This window comes from Limanda limanda, chromosome 13, assembly GCF_963576545.1.
Source record: "Limanda limanda chromosome 13, fLimLim1.1, whole genome shotgun sequence".
Lineage (NCBI taxonomy): Eukaryota > Metazoa > Chordata > Actinopteri > Pleuronectiformes > Pleuronectidae > Limanda > Limanda limanda.
This window is the reverse complement of record NC_083648.1, coordinates 7,180,933-7,196,622: the sequence shown is the minus strand read 5'-3', so window position 1 is coordinate 7,196,622 and position 15,690 is coordinate 7,180,933. Positions and strand designations below refer to the sequence as shown.

Below are 15,690 nucleotides of genomic sequence, written 5' to 3'. Positions count from 1 at the left end.
CAGAGACTCATCTCATTAAAACGTGCATTACCCCCCCCACCCCAACCCACCCCAACCCCCCCTCCCTGTCTCCCTTTTCTCCGGTCCTGCCCAACCCTGCTGTAACCATATGGACCCCATACCAACTCTCATTATACAGCATAAGGTGAATTCATTCCCGGGGAAGGCAGAGGAAGGCCCAGACGGTTTTGCTTGTTCGGGGTGGCGTGTTTATAATCGCATTTAAATCTGGGGATGGAAAAGAGCTGTTGTTTTTTTCCTGACTCATTATATCGTGTTTGGTAAGAGAACAATATAATAGGTGTTAAAAATGTCCTGTTATCTTCTGTTAGAGTCATAACCAGTCATTATAATGAGGTTGTCACAGGTAAATACATTTACTGAATCTCTTACAACATTCTGTTATACACAGAATACAATATTGTTGTAAAGACTGATGTAAATTCTCTTATTGTCTTGAGTTATACAAAGAAGTTTAAATCTAGGCTGAATGAACAATCCAGGCTCTATTGCTGTTTATGACCATTAAATATGTTCTTCCATTAATAATTTGGGCATTCAGTTATATGGGCTCGGATTGATCAAATATAATGTGGATGTTTTTTTTTATATGAAACTATAAAAGAAAATAATTATCGTTTTATGAATCACTGACAAAAAGCTAATTATACTTACTGCTTGTTTTCACTATTTATAAAGACCAGTTGACGTCATTTCAACATTTAGGTTAAATCCACATGAATAAATGAATGTGTCTTAAGTAATTTGATAAATTAAAACTTGAGTTCCTGTGAACTTTTTCACTATTAAAACACCAACCATGATCTTTTCTTGATTAAAAACAAGCATTAAAAAAAAGTTGGATCACTACAAATGAATAATTTCCAGCAAGAGTGAATGTTCTGGTGAAAACAAATATGTTGTATGTGACTGTTTGTGATTTGCTTAATACATAAATTAATAAGACTTCCCCTCTTCACTTGTCTTTAACTTTTATTGGAAGTTTGTTTCGCTGCACGCTGAAGCTGTGAAGCACCTAAGGGCATTTCATATTTCATAACTTACTAGTTAGGGTAAATAAATATTGGCTTCATGCAAAAACTAAAAAAGATATTTGAACATTATTCAAAATAAAACATTAGCAAAATGTCACATTAACGTAAAATATATTTGAAACTAGCTAACGAATGCGTATACTTAGTCTCATCTCAGAACTCTGACTGTATAAACAGGTGGGCTTTTTAGAGCTGCTGATGCACATACATGTTCCACTCACTCCATCCCTCGTCTCTTAATCCATTACACACTCTGGAGTTACATGTCCTGCGAGGCGGGGGCGCGCCGAAGCACTCTCAGCTCCCAAGTCATTAACCCCCTCTCCATCTGCTGACACAACAAAGTGAACAACCGCATAATCAGATGACAAGTGATGGGAAGAAATTAAGCAGCAGGAATGGGTCGGGCGCCGGAGAAGATGTCTTAAGCTTTCTTTAAAAGACAGCGCGCAGCAGGCGGCTCATCAGGAAATTGGGGTGTCAGCGAGCTGTCAGGGTGCATTGACCTAACAGGCCTGGTTTGCTGGGCAGCTGTCACTGACGTGTCCATCTCGCTCGCGGCCAATCAGTCTTTGGCGGAAAAAGCCGGGCGGCTCAGAGAAAAGACCTGTCACTTATCCCATGTGTGGTTTAAAGATGTAATATGTGACATTTCTTCATTAAAATAACTAGAAACGACGAGAGCTATGTGGACTTGTGTTCTTACATTATCCAAGATGTGTCCAACAATGTTCAAACTCAGAGAAATTCACTATTTTATTCAAAGTAGCGGGATGTTTAATTTTGAATTGCGTCACGTCCGATTTCTGCTATAATGTCGTATTATGAAGGAAAAACACACTGCTAGCGTCGTTTTTACCTTCAACTGTTTGTATTGGTCACTTGTATTTATATTTTTTCTGCATAACTTAAATACGTCTTTAAAATATAACCTTTTTTTTTTATAATTTATTTTTAAGGAAACAAAGATACAATGAACATACATATATAAAACGAACAAACAAAAAAAATAAATAATAATAATAATAATAATAAATTAAATAAAATAATAAAATATAACCTTATTTGTGAAGATTATTTTCAACAACTCCCATGATCCCACGCTTCTTTATGACATCATTAATTACATCTTTTATTGTTGTTTTGATCGAGTGGCCCCTAGTGGCCAAAGCTACATATTGTATGTTTAAATATTTACCTTCACATTTAAAGAACAAACTATAATAAAAAACTAATCTTCACTTTTTAATCATTGTAATTATCAACTAATTCCAACTCTAAAATACCTTTTTCCATCCCTCAAATAAAAAGTTAGCTATTTTCTCTTTCTCGTCTTCACCCGCCATATCCTCCACTCGTCTCCGAAGGTCACGCGTGTGCTCGGGGAAAGTGTGTGTCGGTGCAGCGGAGGAGAACTGCTGCATGTGTTCAGCGCTTGGCTCTGTCTGGGCAACCAAGGCTCTGCCCATCGCTCCACTTTGGACCGCTCCCCTCAACCTGGACATGTCAGCTTTCTGGGGCACAGCGGCCGGGCTCCCCAGGGAGGGCAGACGGAGAGGGGAGGAGGGCTGGACGGTGGTGAGATGGGTAGGGCATAAATAAAATAACACTTGTGTTTCACCTTGGAGAGGCCGGGTGCCTGTTGTTGTTGTTGTTGTTGTTCCCCTCTATGCAGATTTAAGCTCAGAAAGGCTCATGAATATCCCTGGGAAATGTGACATGTTCCCCTGGGTTTACATGTCTTCAGCCCGCGGTCTGGTCATTGTGTTGGGGGTGCTGCAGTGTGAGTGGCAACTTATCAGCAAGTTACAATGAAGAACATGTGATTATGCCGTATTTCCCAGCTGGCAGGGACCCCGGGCTCATTTAATTTTCCTGGCGAGCATACGGCACACAAAGGACAATCTTACAGTAAACAGCAGTCATAACAAATACGGGAACTAATGGACACAACACCTGCAGGATGCTTGTGGGAACGTAGAACAACAGAAAAGTTCACGGGGACAAAATATGAAGAAGGGTATAAGAGCTTTAGCTTTATAATTCACCAGATTCTCGAAGCAAATCTCAAAGAATATTTCTCAAAATGTTAAACTCTTCCTGCAGACAGGTGAATATAAATCAACAAGACTGAGTCAGCTCCCATGCAACTGTGCAGTGACGCTAACATCAGCCTGCTAGCTTACTCATAATGCTATATCAGAGCATCTCCTCTGATAATTTGAATTTGAGATTACCTGTTATTAACCCCTCAGTTCCAAAGTAGCCCACTAAAAGCATTTAGCATTAATTAAACACTGCAAACCAATAGTTTGATAATTATGGCGTCAATATTTTTTTTTTTATGTATCATGTTCAATATCCTTTCTATCCTTTCGTTAAAAATGTCTATATTTTCAAACACATTCTCTAAATAAGTAGGTATCAGTATTCTCTGATATCCTTTAGATGGATCAGAACAATATCACATCTTATTTCATATTTCTTCCACTCAACAAAACATTTATTTTGTCTCTGCAGATGTGGACTGTACAATTGTTGGAACTGACAGTCAATCAGTCGAAATAATGTAGGAAAACATGAAGGTGGTTTTACAAATTAAACTGGGAAATACTGTGGCAGAGCGCTGGGCTGACTGGGTCAGAAAAACAGATTTTGACATACACTGTCTAAACCGAGCCATACAAGTTTAATGTTATGTGTTGCCCAGGGCTGCCATGTATAATTAAGGTGTTTCTGTGGGCTCCCCCCCCCCTGTTATGCCTGGTAGACAGATAGGGAATTAGGTGGGAGGCAGAAGTGTTTTAGAATCAACTCTCAGAGACGAAAATGTGTGTTGATACGAAAGGGGGGAAATTTTGTTCTCAAAAAATGTATCTTGAATGAAATATAATATAAAAATCAAATTGCTACAACTACAGTTTATACACACGCACGTCCAGGTGAGTTATTTATAAGCTTCATCCGCCCCGAACCCAGCTGCCTACACGGAGACAGATAAACCCAGTGTATCTGCGTGTGTAATATCCAAGAACTTTCAGAAAGTCCACTCCCCTCCAAGTACCAGACCTTGCACGAGTGAACCAGAGGAGCAGAAATGACCTTGCTGATTCTGCCACTCGGCAAAAAACTCAGCGATGATGGGGTCCTTCCAGCACATCAATTATGAGAAGCGTTTGTTGAGGTAATGTGCTGCACGCAAGGCAATGGGCAGGGCTGGACGGGACCTGCTGCACTATTCATGTTACCATCTGCTCCTTTTCAGAAAGTCTTGCTCCACAGGCTCGTGGGCTCTGGAACACGCCCGTGGGTTTCCCCCCCGGTCCAGTTCCTCCAGCGGCGCTTTGAGCCACTGCACAAACATGTGATTCTTCCGACCGACCATAATTATCTTTAACACTGACATCAAGGTAGAATAGATGTCTGACTATTGCATGTCTGCAATTACATTTAGAAAAAATAAATAACACAGAAAGAGACAAACATAACCCCCAGTATGCCGGACTGCTGTTTGTTAAAGTAGCATGCTTACACCAGAAAGGGGAATGCTTTTCATTCATTGGCTAAACAGAAAGTGGGCTGTACCAATAGGAGTGCTTTGATATTTCACTGAGTGCATTTCGATGCAAATGTGACAAAACACAAAGATGAAAAAAACGCGTGAGGAAATTAGTAAAGTATCGAACCAATAACAAAAATGCATTCACAAAATTCTTATAAGAACTTTCAGTACCAGACAGGCGATGTTTCTCATGTGTCCACCATACACTCAATTACACAAACACACACACACACACACACACACACACACACACACACACACACACACACACACACACACACACACACACACACACAGATTGATGGTCTCTTGCTTTTGGTCTCGGCTCCACCGGCCAGAAGCAATGCAAACATCTAGGTAGAGCACCTGTGCAATTGAAAACCTGCTGGAACGGGGGTGGGGTGGTGAGATTGTTGGGGAGCAAACACGAGCGGCTGGGGACCTCCACAGCAATAACAGGGATCAATAAAGAAAGCACAGGCTGAGGGGGTCATCACACACGATCCCCAAGCCAACGCATGAAATATAAATGCTGCTGAAATAGAGAGGATTTCATTTTTTTTGGTAGCAAATTTGCGCTTTGTGTTTTTTCCAATCTCTTCGATCGGCGTTGAACCTTCCACATCTGAGACTCTTCTATCAGCACCAGGACTCCGGAGGTCTCTGACCCGCCGCCCGATTTGTCTTTGAGGTGATTAAGACCTGGCAACGGCCCTAATTGAAACCCTTAGTTTGCACTTCTCTGAGTGTGTGTGTAAAATAAATCCATGCTCTGATTAGATGTAATATCCACAGTGAATATCTATGAGAGGGCGCTATGTAATCGGATGGAGGCATCTTATCAGTATGCAAATTGAACAGCTCACTCTGCTCATTATATTAAATGAGCCGCGACTGAATGAGTTTGTCTCAATTATCCCAAAGTTGTGCTGGGCGCCTGTTTCACATACTGGTGTTTTAGCTTCGTATTAGTCTGGCTATAAGACTCCGGGCTATGTAGGAGCTGGTCGCACATACATTTAGGACACACACACACACACATACACACACACACACACAGCCACACATATACGATACTAAATATTGGCCACCCTGTGGGGTGTCAGCCATAAAAGATGACTTAGCCCGGCAATGATATCATTAAAGACTAAGCAGAGAAATGTATGAGGACACAAAAGGCCAACCTTCACGTTGCTCTGTGTGCTGCTGTATAATCTGTTAGTGGGGGGTATGAATAAGAACATTGCAAGGACAGCAAAGGTGTAGGGAAAGGGTAACGGTGACACAGATCAATGAACACATGCATCAGGGGAGGTTCAAGCTATTTTCATGTAATTTGCTGCTTTTTTGTAAAATGATCCTGTTTTAACCATTATATTAATTTATTGCTCTTCGTTACTTTGATGCAGGAAACATTCCTGTTCATACATTTGCAGCCGTGTGTAGAATATGAACTGTGTCTGAGAAAAGTAAACCAGCACGATACTTATATTTCCAATACCTTCCAAATAATTTCCCATGACTCATCATTTACATATTTTTTACATCCAAACAACAACTTTCATCCTCATTCGTTTACTTTCAGTTTCCTTTTTGTATCCCTTCAAAAGCCTCATTGAGATTGAAATGTTTTTTTTCGAGAGAGACTTAACTAAAAAGGACAATAAAACAAAAAATTGAATTCAGCACAAACAAGATAAGACAACCGTCACAGGCTCTGTCACAACAAAAAGAATAGAAATAATATCCAGTTTAGATGCAAAAATAGAGGCATGAGTTATAAAATTATCCAAAATAAAGCAATAACAATAAATCTGAATTGGCCGCCTTCACTAGCTAGTGAAACAACTTTCTCCATTGTTTTGAACCAGTCCAAACACAAAACAGTATATTTATTAAGTGAAAGTAAATAAACCAGCACTTTATGTCATTTATATTCTTTTCAGACCGAGAAACTAAACGTTCTTTCATCCACTTTCATTCCAAAAAAAGCAAACATGAAATCTTCACAAATTCACAAATGTTCTGAAGTATCTCTGAAAGTACTTATATTCAGCCTATTTTTCAAATGTACGGGTTGCCATGGCTCGTTGCCATGGTGAAAGTGCCACTACACAGAGATATGAAGTGACAGCTGGAAGGTGAGGAAGCTGGAAGCATGACGGGACTCGCCAGTGACCGGAAAACCAATAAATAAATCAATGAATATTCAGTTGTCAAGACCTTGGGATCAATATCCGTCTCCACTGAGGCCTTTAGCAGAGTTATTAGCTGAAATATTTCATATTCATATTATATAAATACAAAAATATAGACTCCTTACATCAATTTATACTTAAATACAATCTGCATCGTATGAAAACCTCTTATACTTCCATTGACAATACTTAGAATTCAATTTGTATAATTAAATATCAGGCGTGAATTTCTTTTATCATCAAGAGTAATTCCCCCCGGAATTTCAAGCAGTTATGAAATAAATTTCACAAAGAGCAAAGAGTCTCATGGACATTTTCAATCTTGTTTTGGACAAAACTTTCATAGTTCTTGCTTCAATACTGCCCCCAAGTGGTGGTAAGCTGAATATTACTCTGGTACTAAACTGCTGAACGAATCATCACACGCTGATGTCACCACTAGAGAAATAATAAAGAAACATAAAATCAAATAAGGCATCTTAAACCAACATTTGTACATGTGAAAAGGAAGTTTATAGAAAAAAGCATATTTGAAATGAACCGATTTGTGCTTTATTATATATCAACAGTATTAAAAATCCTATCTCCATCTTCATCAGACCACAGCCCGAGCATCACCTCCATCGGTGTTTGAAAAAGCTGAACGGAGCCAAAAAACTCAGTGGCTTCATCCTGAAGTTGACGACTGTCTCTCTCTCCCCGGCTGATGTGACAGACAGGTCTGGAGCACCATATGAAATATGAAACAGGATGGGGACGGCGTTGACAGCCATGTCACAAAGCATCAGGCGGGATGACAGGACCACGGACCTGCTCTGCTACACTGACGTCTCGCCAGCTAATCGGAACGTACAGGCCCCTCGCAGCTGCCGGACCAAGAGATGGAGAGAGGGTCAATAATTTAGCGGTAGCAATATGTTGAGTCTGGTCGGACGTTCAGGCCTCCGTCTACCCCCCCCCCCCCCCCCCACCCCCCTGCACTCGCTGTCATTTTGACTTTCTCTTTTGCACATTTTGCAGACAAAGATTAATCTGCTCTTTTTTAAAAGGAGGCAGCCACTCGCACCTTCAGCTGATTCCTCCAGACGATGAGGATTCACATTTAAACCTTTTTGTGTCACTGATGCTTTCACTAGAATCTGCTGGATCTGACTCACACTCAGCTGCAGAACACTTTCAGTGTATCGTGAGTCACATTACAAACCACACGTCAGTGTTTACGCAACGATTCACCGAGAAAAAACAAGACTGTGTTTTTCTTTTTCCATTCATTGCTTTTTCTTATTGTTTAAATGTACCAGGGAGGAAAAGCTCTCTCTGCTGCCTGAGGGTCACATTGCCATGACAGCCAGAGATGAGCAGAATGTTCTGGCAGGCGTCACCTCCACTCTCTCACCTCAGGTGGCGGCTGGTACGTAGGTGGGCTGCACGGAGAAGGTGGAGACAGGAAGAAAGTGAGGGTGACGGGACAGGACGACGGGCAGAGTGAGGGAGAAAGTGAGGACGGATATTGGACTCATTGCCCCTCCGGGCCCCTGTGATGTCCTAATGGCGGATGCCAGTGCTGCACTCAGGTGAAACTGAAGTGGCTGCGGTGTGATGGCGAGGAGTCATGGAGGTGAGGGGAATGCACAATGCACCAGAGGAAGACGAGCGTGGGCGTCACAGCTGTCTGAGGACACAGCTTCTGGACAACGATGTCAAAAACCTTTCTGTTGTCGTTTCATATTTCAATTCACTGTTTGGGAAATCCCCACGAAATCTCGTCCGTATGACCGTCCAATCGTAGCTCAGCAAACTTCACCAGGGTTAGAGGATCAGGCAAACTTCTGGTTTCTTCACATGTTGTAGTGGAGTGTTTTTGGTTGTCTAATAAAAGTAATAACCCAAATAATGTCTGGTTAACTGGTTAACTAATTATGTGAGAAGAAGAGTGAGGACAGGATCATCTCTGTACTCGCATAAAAAATGTGTTTAGTCCTCATCCTCAAATCTATTTCAACTGTAATGGTTAACCTATAATGTGTAAAAACATAAAAGCATGAATTGAATCACCCTCCAGCATGTATCCAAACCATCTAAGTATTAGGTTGGAAAAAAAAAAAAAGTCAATAGCCTTGTTATTTATTACACTCTATCGTATAATATAGAAAACTTGCATTATACACACACAAAAACACAACTTTGTTCTGGGACATGATGGTTTAGTTTTAAAATGTAAAAGTGCTAATTTAAGACTGATACAAGGTTTTAATTATTAAAAGTCAGCATTAACACCTTTTTAGTGTTTTCCACTTGTTGTAATGCTGCAGTCAAATCAAATGGTATAGGTGCATTAAAATAGAGGTGTCGTCACTGTTCAGGCCACAACCTTCTCTGTAAATGTGAGGAAAGAAACAATTTTATTAATCTGCAATAATCTGGTTTATTTCAAATCCCCAAGGATGTAATTACAGCTTGGACTCTGCATGAATAGCAACAAAAGGGTCCTCGTCTCTGCTGCTGATCTTGAAGTGAGCGCGGCCGTCCCCTCCGACGTGGATCTGCTTCCCCGAGCACCTGCTTCCTTCCTTCTGGCCGGAAATGACGTCACAGTAGGTTCCTCCGGGCATGCCGGTGGTCAGGGTCTGATCCAGGTCCCTGAGGGGGAGGACAGGGTTGATCAGGATTTAACTTTATTTTGAAAAGATCAGTTCCAAAAAATATATTTGGGGGGTTTGTGTAATATCAGTCTAATATTACTGTTGCTTTTAATGAATAATATTCATCAGGGAAACATACATCCTCCAATTCTTACCTCTCACTTGATATTTAATGATTTAAGTGAGTGAATTTAGTGTTTTGCTCTGAGTAGATAATACTCACCAGTCGTCATTGTTGAAGACGATGAAACCACGGTTTCCACGTCCGAAGGCGACCTGGTTGCTCTGGTTGTCCCACCAGTTGGAGTGAGGCTCTCCGTCGACCACGTTACGGAACTTTACCATGTTGCTAACGAGGAGATGAAATAAATAATACATCAGTGATTGATTCTTGTCATTATTGTTAAGTGTTAGCAAAGTAGAAAATCTCATCTTGGTCTAATGATGTGTCTCAGCTTCCGGTGATCAATTTTAAAATAGTTGTATTTCTATGTCAAAGGAAAGAAAAAAAAGACAGTTGGTGTAAATTGTAGCTTCTGTAAAAGAGATGCTCTCTGGTTTCCTGAGGACTCACGTGATTTGACGCCATCTGTGCTCACACACCCATCCGTCCCCACAGGTCTGATCAGGGTTGATGGGAACTGACTTGGTGGATCCATCACTGTGACTGGGAGGTCCCATCCAGTCATTCTGATCCTACAGGATCATTAGGGATGAATTGATTTAGACAAAACACTTTCAAATATGCACGATAAATTTCTGTTAATATCTACTCCAAGAGACTTTACCTTTCCGTTCACAATGTGTCTGTTCCAGCGGAAGCTCGACATCACCCTGGTGACCCCGTACGGGTGAGCCAGCATGTAGGCGACGGCCATCTTGTGTGGCCTGGGGTCCCAGAAGGTGATGATGGCAGCCCCCCCGGCACCGTGACCCCTCTGGTTGTCGTGGTTGTCAACGAAGACAACGGCGTTCCCATCGGACATGAAACCCCAGCCCTCTCCCCAGTTCCTGCAGAAAAGAATACAAACATAAATATATTACATAAAGTAATTAAAATGGGTATTTTTCACGTTAGGACTTGAAATATTACAGATATCACATACTTGGTGTAACACAGCTTCTCGCCGTTCCATTTTCTGAAAACAGTTCCCAGTTTGGCTCCATATTTGAACTCGGTCACTCTTCCCAGATTGACGTACTCCTGAGTTGTGATGCCCTCACCTCCCAGATCAATAACCTGCAGGGAAAACAGCATCACATTTATATCACTTACCCATCAGTCATATAATGTTAGATTGTATTAACAGTGCCATGTGAAAGATTTGTGAATTTACAAAAACTGAGAAACAAAGTAAACATTTTGGTTTCATAATAGGAACCATGTTTATGGAGCTATACCTTTGTGTCTTTTAGTGAAGACAGAGCACCCTGTTATTTTGTGATTGCAGTTTATTCTAGGAACTTACAGCCTCCAAGTTGCGTTTTATATAACAGCATTAAATCTTGTGTGCTGTTATGGTGCTTGTCGGCTGATAATGACTTCTTTATACAACCACCTGCTCCCACAGTGTTTGTGTTCACCACCTTGACTCTTTCCCACGGCTCTGCTGACTGCAGAGGCATTATCAGTACCAATATTTGGACAAGTGGGCGGTTCCCACTTCTCCAATCACCTCCTTGCATACAGATTACTGCCGGGGGTTTGTCCAATCACGCCCTTGAATGCACATCCATTTTTTTCCCATGCAGCATTTTCTTGATTTCCCTGTAAATCGTCAACCAGCCTTTTTGTTCAGTGGAGGTTAATAGTCGTGCGCTGATTGACATTTTCTTGCTTTCTTCTTGAGATATTGAAACTTTCATTTAGCAACTTCCAAGAACAACTTATTTAAAAAAACAAGCTACCTCCTGGAAGATGAAGGGTCTGGAGCCAGCGGACCACCACTTGGTGTTGAGGTTGTGCATACCCCCGTAGACAGCAGCCAGGTCGCCGGGCCACATGTGCTTGCAGGCGTCCACTCGAAATCCAGCCACGCCCATGTCGATCAGGACGTTCAGGAAGTCGATGACCTTCCCCCGGACGTAATCCTTCTCCAGGGCGAGGTCCAGCAGGCTGACCAGGCGACAGTCACGCACCTGGAGCAGTGAAGATCTGCTGTTAATCACATGCTTCTTGTATTTGAACCAACATCAAGCATAAAGGCCCCAGATCTTTCCCATTGTTGCCTCCCCCTCATTGGCTTCATGGTAAATTCAGGATTTAAGAATTGGTTTATTAATTTGTTATAATACAAAGCTGGCTTTGCTCCGAACCTAAATCTAAAATCTTCCAACTGACCCTTGCTTGTAGTCAGGGCTTGTAACTAAGGCTGGTAACTAAGGCTGGTAACTAATGGTGACCAGGCTTTTGCCATCAGGACCCCGCTGCTCTGGAAGTCCTCGCCTGAGGAGATTAGACTTTAACCAGCACTTCAAACATTATATATGATATGGAGGCCTTTTAATGCCTGATTTTAACAGTTTTTAACATATATTGTTTTGATCTATTATATGTCTTGTTTTGTTCTGTGTTGTTTAATTGTGTCTGTAACCTTGTTTGGATAAATGCTATAGAAATAAAGTCAGTATATTGTTATTATTATTATTGCTGTTGTTATTATGAGGTTAAAACTCCTCCTACTAATACAATTGATCAAATTCACCATAACTAAGTTTAGCTTTACTCTATAACTGTTGTTTCTGTTAAGATGATTGTCTATAACATCTATATGACAACGATCAGACTTATAATCCAAAATAATTATATTCAGTGGGTTATTGTGACGCCACTGTGTTTTTATACCTGAAACACATATACAGGGCGAAATGAAATGGTTTGGAGCTTGTCTCTGAGTCATTACCTGATAAGCATCACTGTAGTTCTCAATGTTTCCACTGCCGGTCTTGCATTTCTTGTCGTTGAAGTCCAAGTTGGAAAAGGGGACGCTGGGAAAGTCCTTCTTGCCGGCGTCGAACCAGCTTCCACATGACGAGTGTGTTCCATCTCCACCGCTGGCTCCACACATGTGGTTGATGACAGCGTCCACGTAGATGTTGACCTGTTGGGAATTTCAGTTTCAAAGCTAATTGCCTCAAGTAACATTTAAGAAATAAAAGTTCTTCAGGTCTCCTCAATTTGTTTAATTGTTGCTTTTCATCCAGTGATATCTGTTTTGAATCTGCCAGGTACCTGTTGCTGTATAAACACTTTGATAATGATGCAGACGGAGTCAAATGCTTCGTTAGGAACCTGGAAGGAGTTCGTTGTCTCGAACGAAGCTGCAGATTTACGAGCTGCTGTCGAACGCACGAGAGCAACGTCCCTAATGCCTCTCACTAAATTACTGTTGTAATGTCGTTTACCCCGACGTTGTTGCATCTGGTGATCATGTCTCTCAACTCGTCCTCGCTGCCGGATCGGGTGCACAGGTTGTAGCTGATTGGCTGGTACCTCATCCACCAGGGCCTCCAGGGGCTGTCCAGCATGATGTGCTCGTTCGGGGGGGAGATCTGAGCAGCGCACAGGAAAAAGACAAGGTAGAAATAATCAGTTTGAACACAGGCATCGTCTGCAGACAGAAGATCGTTGCTAACCAGGATTATAATGAGTCTTCTTAACAGTGATAAAAGAGGCGTCACAGCTATTTAACATGTGGACTTCTGGAGACAGTGGTTTAGGGGTGTGGGGTCCACAAGAACCTCCAAAAGTTTGTAAAAGAATAACCCTGTTGATGCCATTATGGTTGTTATTTAAATAGTATTTCACTGAAATCCTGCAAACTCTGCTGTTTGAAATACAAAGTGTGTGTGTGTGTAGCAGTAGCTTGGTCTAATTAATACAAGCTGCAAAAGAGGTGCATGGTAAAAAATGTAAGATCCATTATTTTCTGAAATTGCTCCATTCTTACATCAGTGTATCTCCTTCTTGGATGCTTTATCCTTAACTATTATTTTCCAGGCTTTATTCATCAGAAGAAAATAGATCATAATCCATCATCTGTCTCTTCTTCAGTTTTCAAATGATCGGCCTTGAATTCGGGGGATATATGTGAAGACCCAAGAAAGTTTTTCAAGAAATTAAAAGATGAGTGATTCTCAAGAAACAGGTCACCACTGCATCACAATTTAGAATCTCTAGTTAATATAATCAGAGTCTGCATTCCTTTGGAGGAAGTCAGAGTTCCTGGGAAACACACCCAAAGACACAGGGAAAACATGCAAACTCAACACAGAAAGATTCCGGTAAACTTGAACATGTGTCACCCCCACTGATAATGATACCACATGATTTCCTCATCCTAGAATTTTTGGGACGACATTAAAAAAAAAACCAGTGACATTGTTAAAGGTCATGTTTGGTGTTAACTGCACCATTTAAAAGTGTTTGATTCATAGGAACATAAAAGATGTTCCAACCAAAACATCTTTAAAAACCATTTTGTTTTTCCAGAAGATTATAGCAATCTTTGTTCAATCTGACTTGTGCATCACTAACATGCAGGTCGATGACTGTTTATTGATCAATGCCAACCAGAAAGAGAATGGAGTTAAAACAATGTCATACACACCTGAACTCCACCGAAGCCGTTGGGACCCAGGAAGCGTTCGCACTCTGCGGCGATGTCGGCCCAGCGCCACTCGAACAGGTGCACGATGGCCGTCCGGCCCTTCTTGATGTGCGGGTTGTGTTGGGCGAGGCCCAGCCCGAACAGAGCCACCAGTATGAACCACTTCATGCTTTCCCCTGGATGAGAGAGAAAACAACACTCTGCTGCCGCCCCTCTGCTTAGTATTTATACTCGTTCTTTTTCAGGTATCGAACCAATGAGACGCCGGCAAATATCAGCTTGGAGGTTAAACAGGTGTTCCTCTATCAAGGTTTCCTTCCTTCATTCTGAACCAGCAGAGGAAAAGTGAGGTGCACATGTACACCCTCTTTAAATGTAATGTGAGAAGAGACTGACCATGTCCCAAAGACTCTGATGCCTCCTGAACATCCTCTGAAACATTTCCATTATTTGTAAAGGTAAATAAAAACTGAAAGCGAGCTCAGAGGAATCATCCTCTGTCATGTAGCAGTTAGATGAACTTTAAGGACATGAAATAACAACTAAAACCTTCTTCTGACTAATATGTCAATAATGTCATATTTAGACTTTTTTTGCATTCATTTTTAATATGAAGGCCGTACATTTGTATTGGAAACTCTTACCAGTCAAAACCCGACAATTTCCATTTCTCCTTTTTTTATCATCAGTTCAATAACCACGTGATGTTGACACAGCAGCAGCTTCAACTCTCACTCAGCTCCAAAACTTGAATTTGGAACAAAAACCTGTTTATATAATGCAGTGACTGTCCTTGACTCGAGTTGATCGAGTTTTAAAACCTGATTGTGGAGTCACAGGTTGCCTTTATCTCTCACTCTTCCTGGAATATTCCTGAATCTATTCCTTGTGTATGGTAACTTTAGGTTTTTATAGTTTTAAAAACTGTAACTTTTGACCAATATGGATATTTGTACTTTATTTTGTATGGGAGGAAGTGTGCATGTATCGTCCAGTCCTTGATTTGCAGCACAGTGTATCATTGGTGTGCTGATTCTCTTTAAATGTCATAGAACATTTAACTTTAGCTCTGGTTCTGACTGTACCTCACACTTTCTGGGAAGTCAGATGTATTCCTCTGGTTATTATTAGAATTGGTATGTTCAAAACACATGTTGTAAGTCTCCTTCCCTCCAGTGTCCAATGTCTCTGACAGCTTATTAACCTTTAACATATCCAGGACCCTCCCAGCCTGGTCATCACAGCGAAGGTTTAAAGGAAACTGTAGTTAAGAGACTTTTCAAGCAGACGGTGGTTAAACAGTATTGTCATGTTGTTTTTCATCCTCTGTTCAAACACACTTTACTTAACAGATTTTCTTCAAATTTGTGATTAGTATATAAAAAACATACGATACAACCTCTATCCCAGTTTTCCCCTTGTTAATGCATTAATGGCTGTTTCATGTAATTTCCTGTTCAGGAGGCAGGATCTGTGATCATATCCACATCCACTGATGTTAAAGCAACACTGTGTATATTTTGTTGAGCAGCAGCGCCCCCTGCAGCCATACAAGTTGGATTAGTCCAGTTGGGTTTACTTTTCTAAATAAATAAAGTGCGTCTAGAAATGCCAGGCTTTCAT

General features: G+C 41.2%; 1 protein-coding gene across 1 annotated transcript; it reads right to left on the bottom strand.

Moving 5' to 3' along the window:
- Positions 1-9,198: 9,198 nt before the first annotated feature.
- Positions 9,199-14,248, bottom strand: LOC133018614 (alpha-amylase-like). Its single transcript, XM_061085020.1, has 9 exons — positions 14,068-14,248; positions 12,863-13,009; positions 12,361-12,558; positions 11,366-11,596; positions 10,564-10,697; positions 10,246-10,468; positions 10,032-10,153; positions 9,681-9,806; positions 9,199-9,455 (listed from the first exon to the last, which is right to left on the bottom strand). Exons 1-9 carry the CDS (start codon positions 14,233-14,235, stop codon positions 9,266-9,268), a joined length of 1,539 nt encoding a protein of 512 aa, XP_060941003.1. The 5' UTR covers positions 14,236-14,248; the 3' UTR covers positions 9,199-9,265.
- Between the last annotated feature and the right edge of the window lie 1,442 nt (positions 14,249-15,690).

Bases quoted from the DNA above. Each gene is read 5' to 3' on its own strand.
- LOC133018614 (XM_061085020.1), bottom strand. From the start codon at position 14,235: ATGAAGTGGTTCATACTGGTGGCTCTGTTCGGGCTGGGCCTCGCCCAA. The intron at 10,154-10,245 runs GTAAAGTCTCTT...ATGATCCTGTAG, and splicing joins GACACATTGTGAACGGAAAG to GATCAGAATGACTGGATGGG. The intron at 9,807-10,031 runs GTGAGTCCTCAG...TCTCCTCGTTAG, and splicing joins CACAGATGGCGTCAAATCAC to CAACATGGTAAAGTTCCGTA.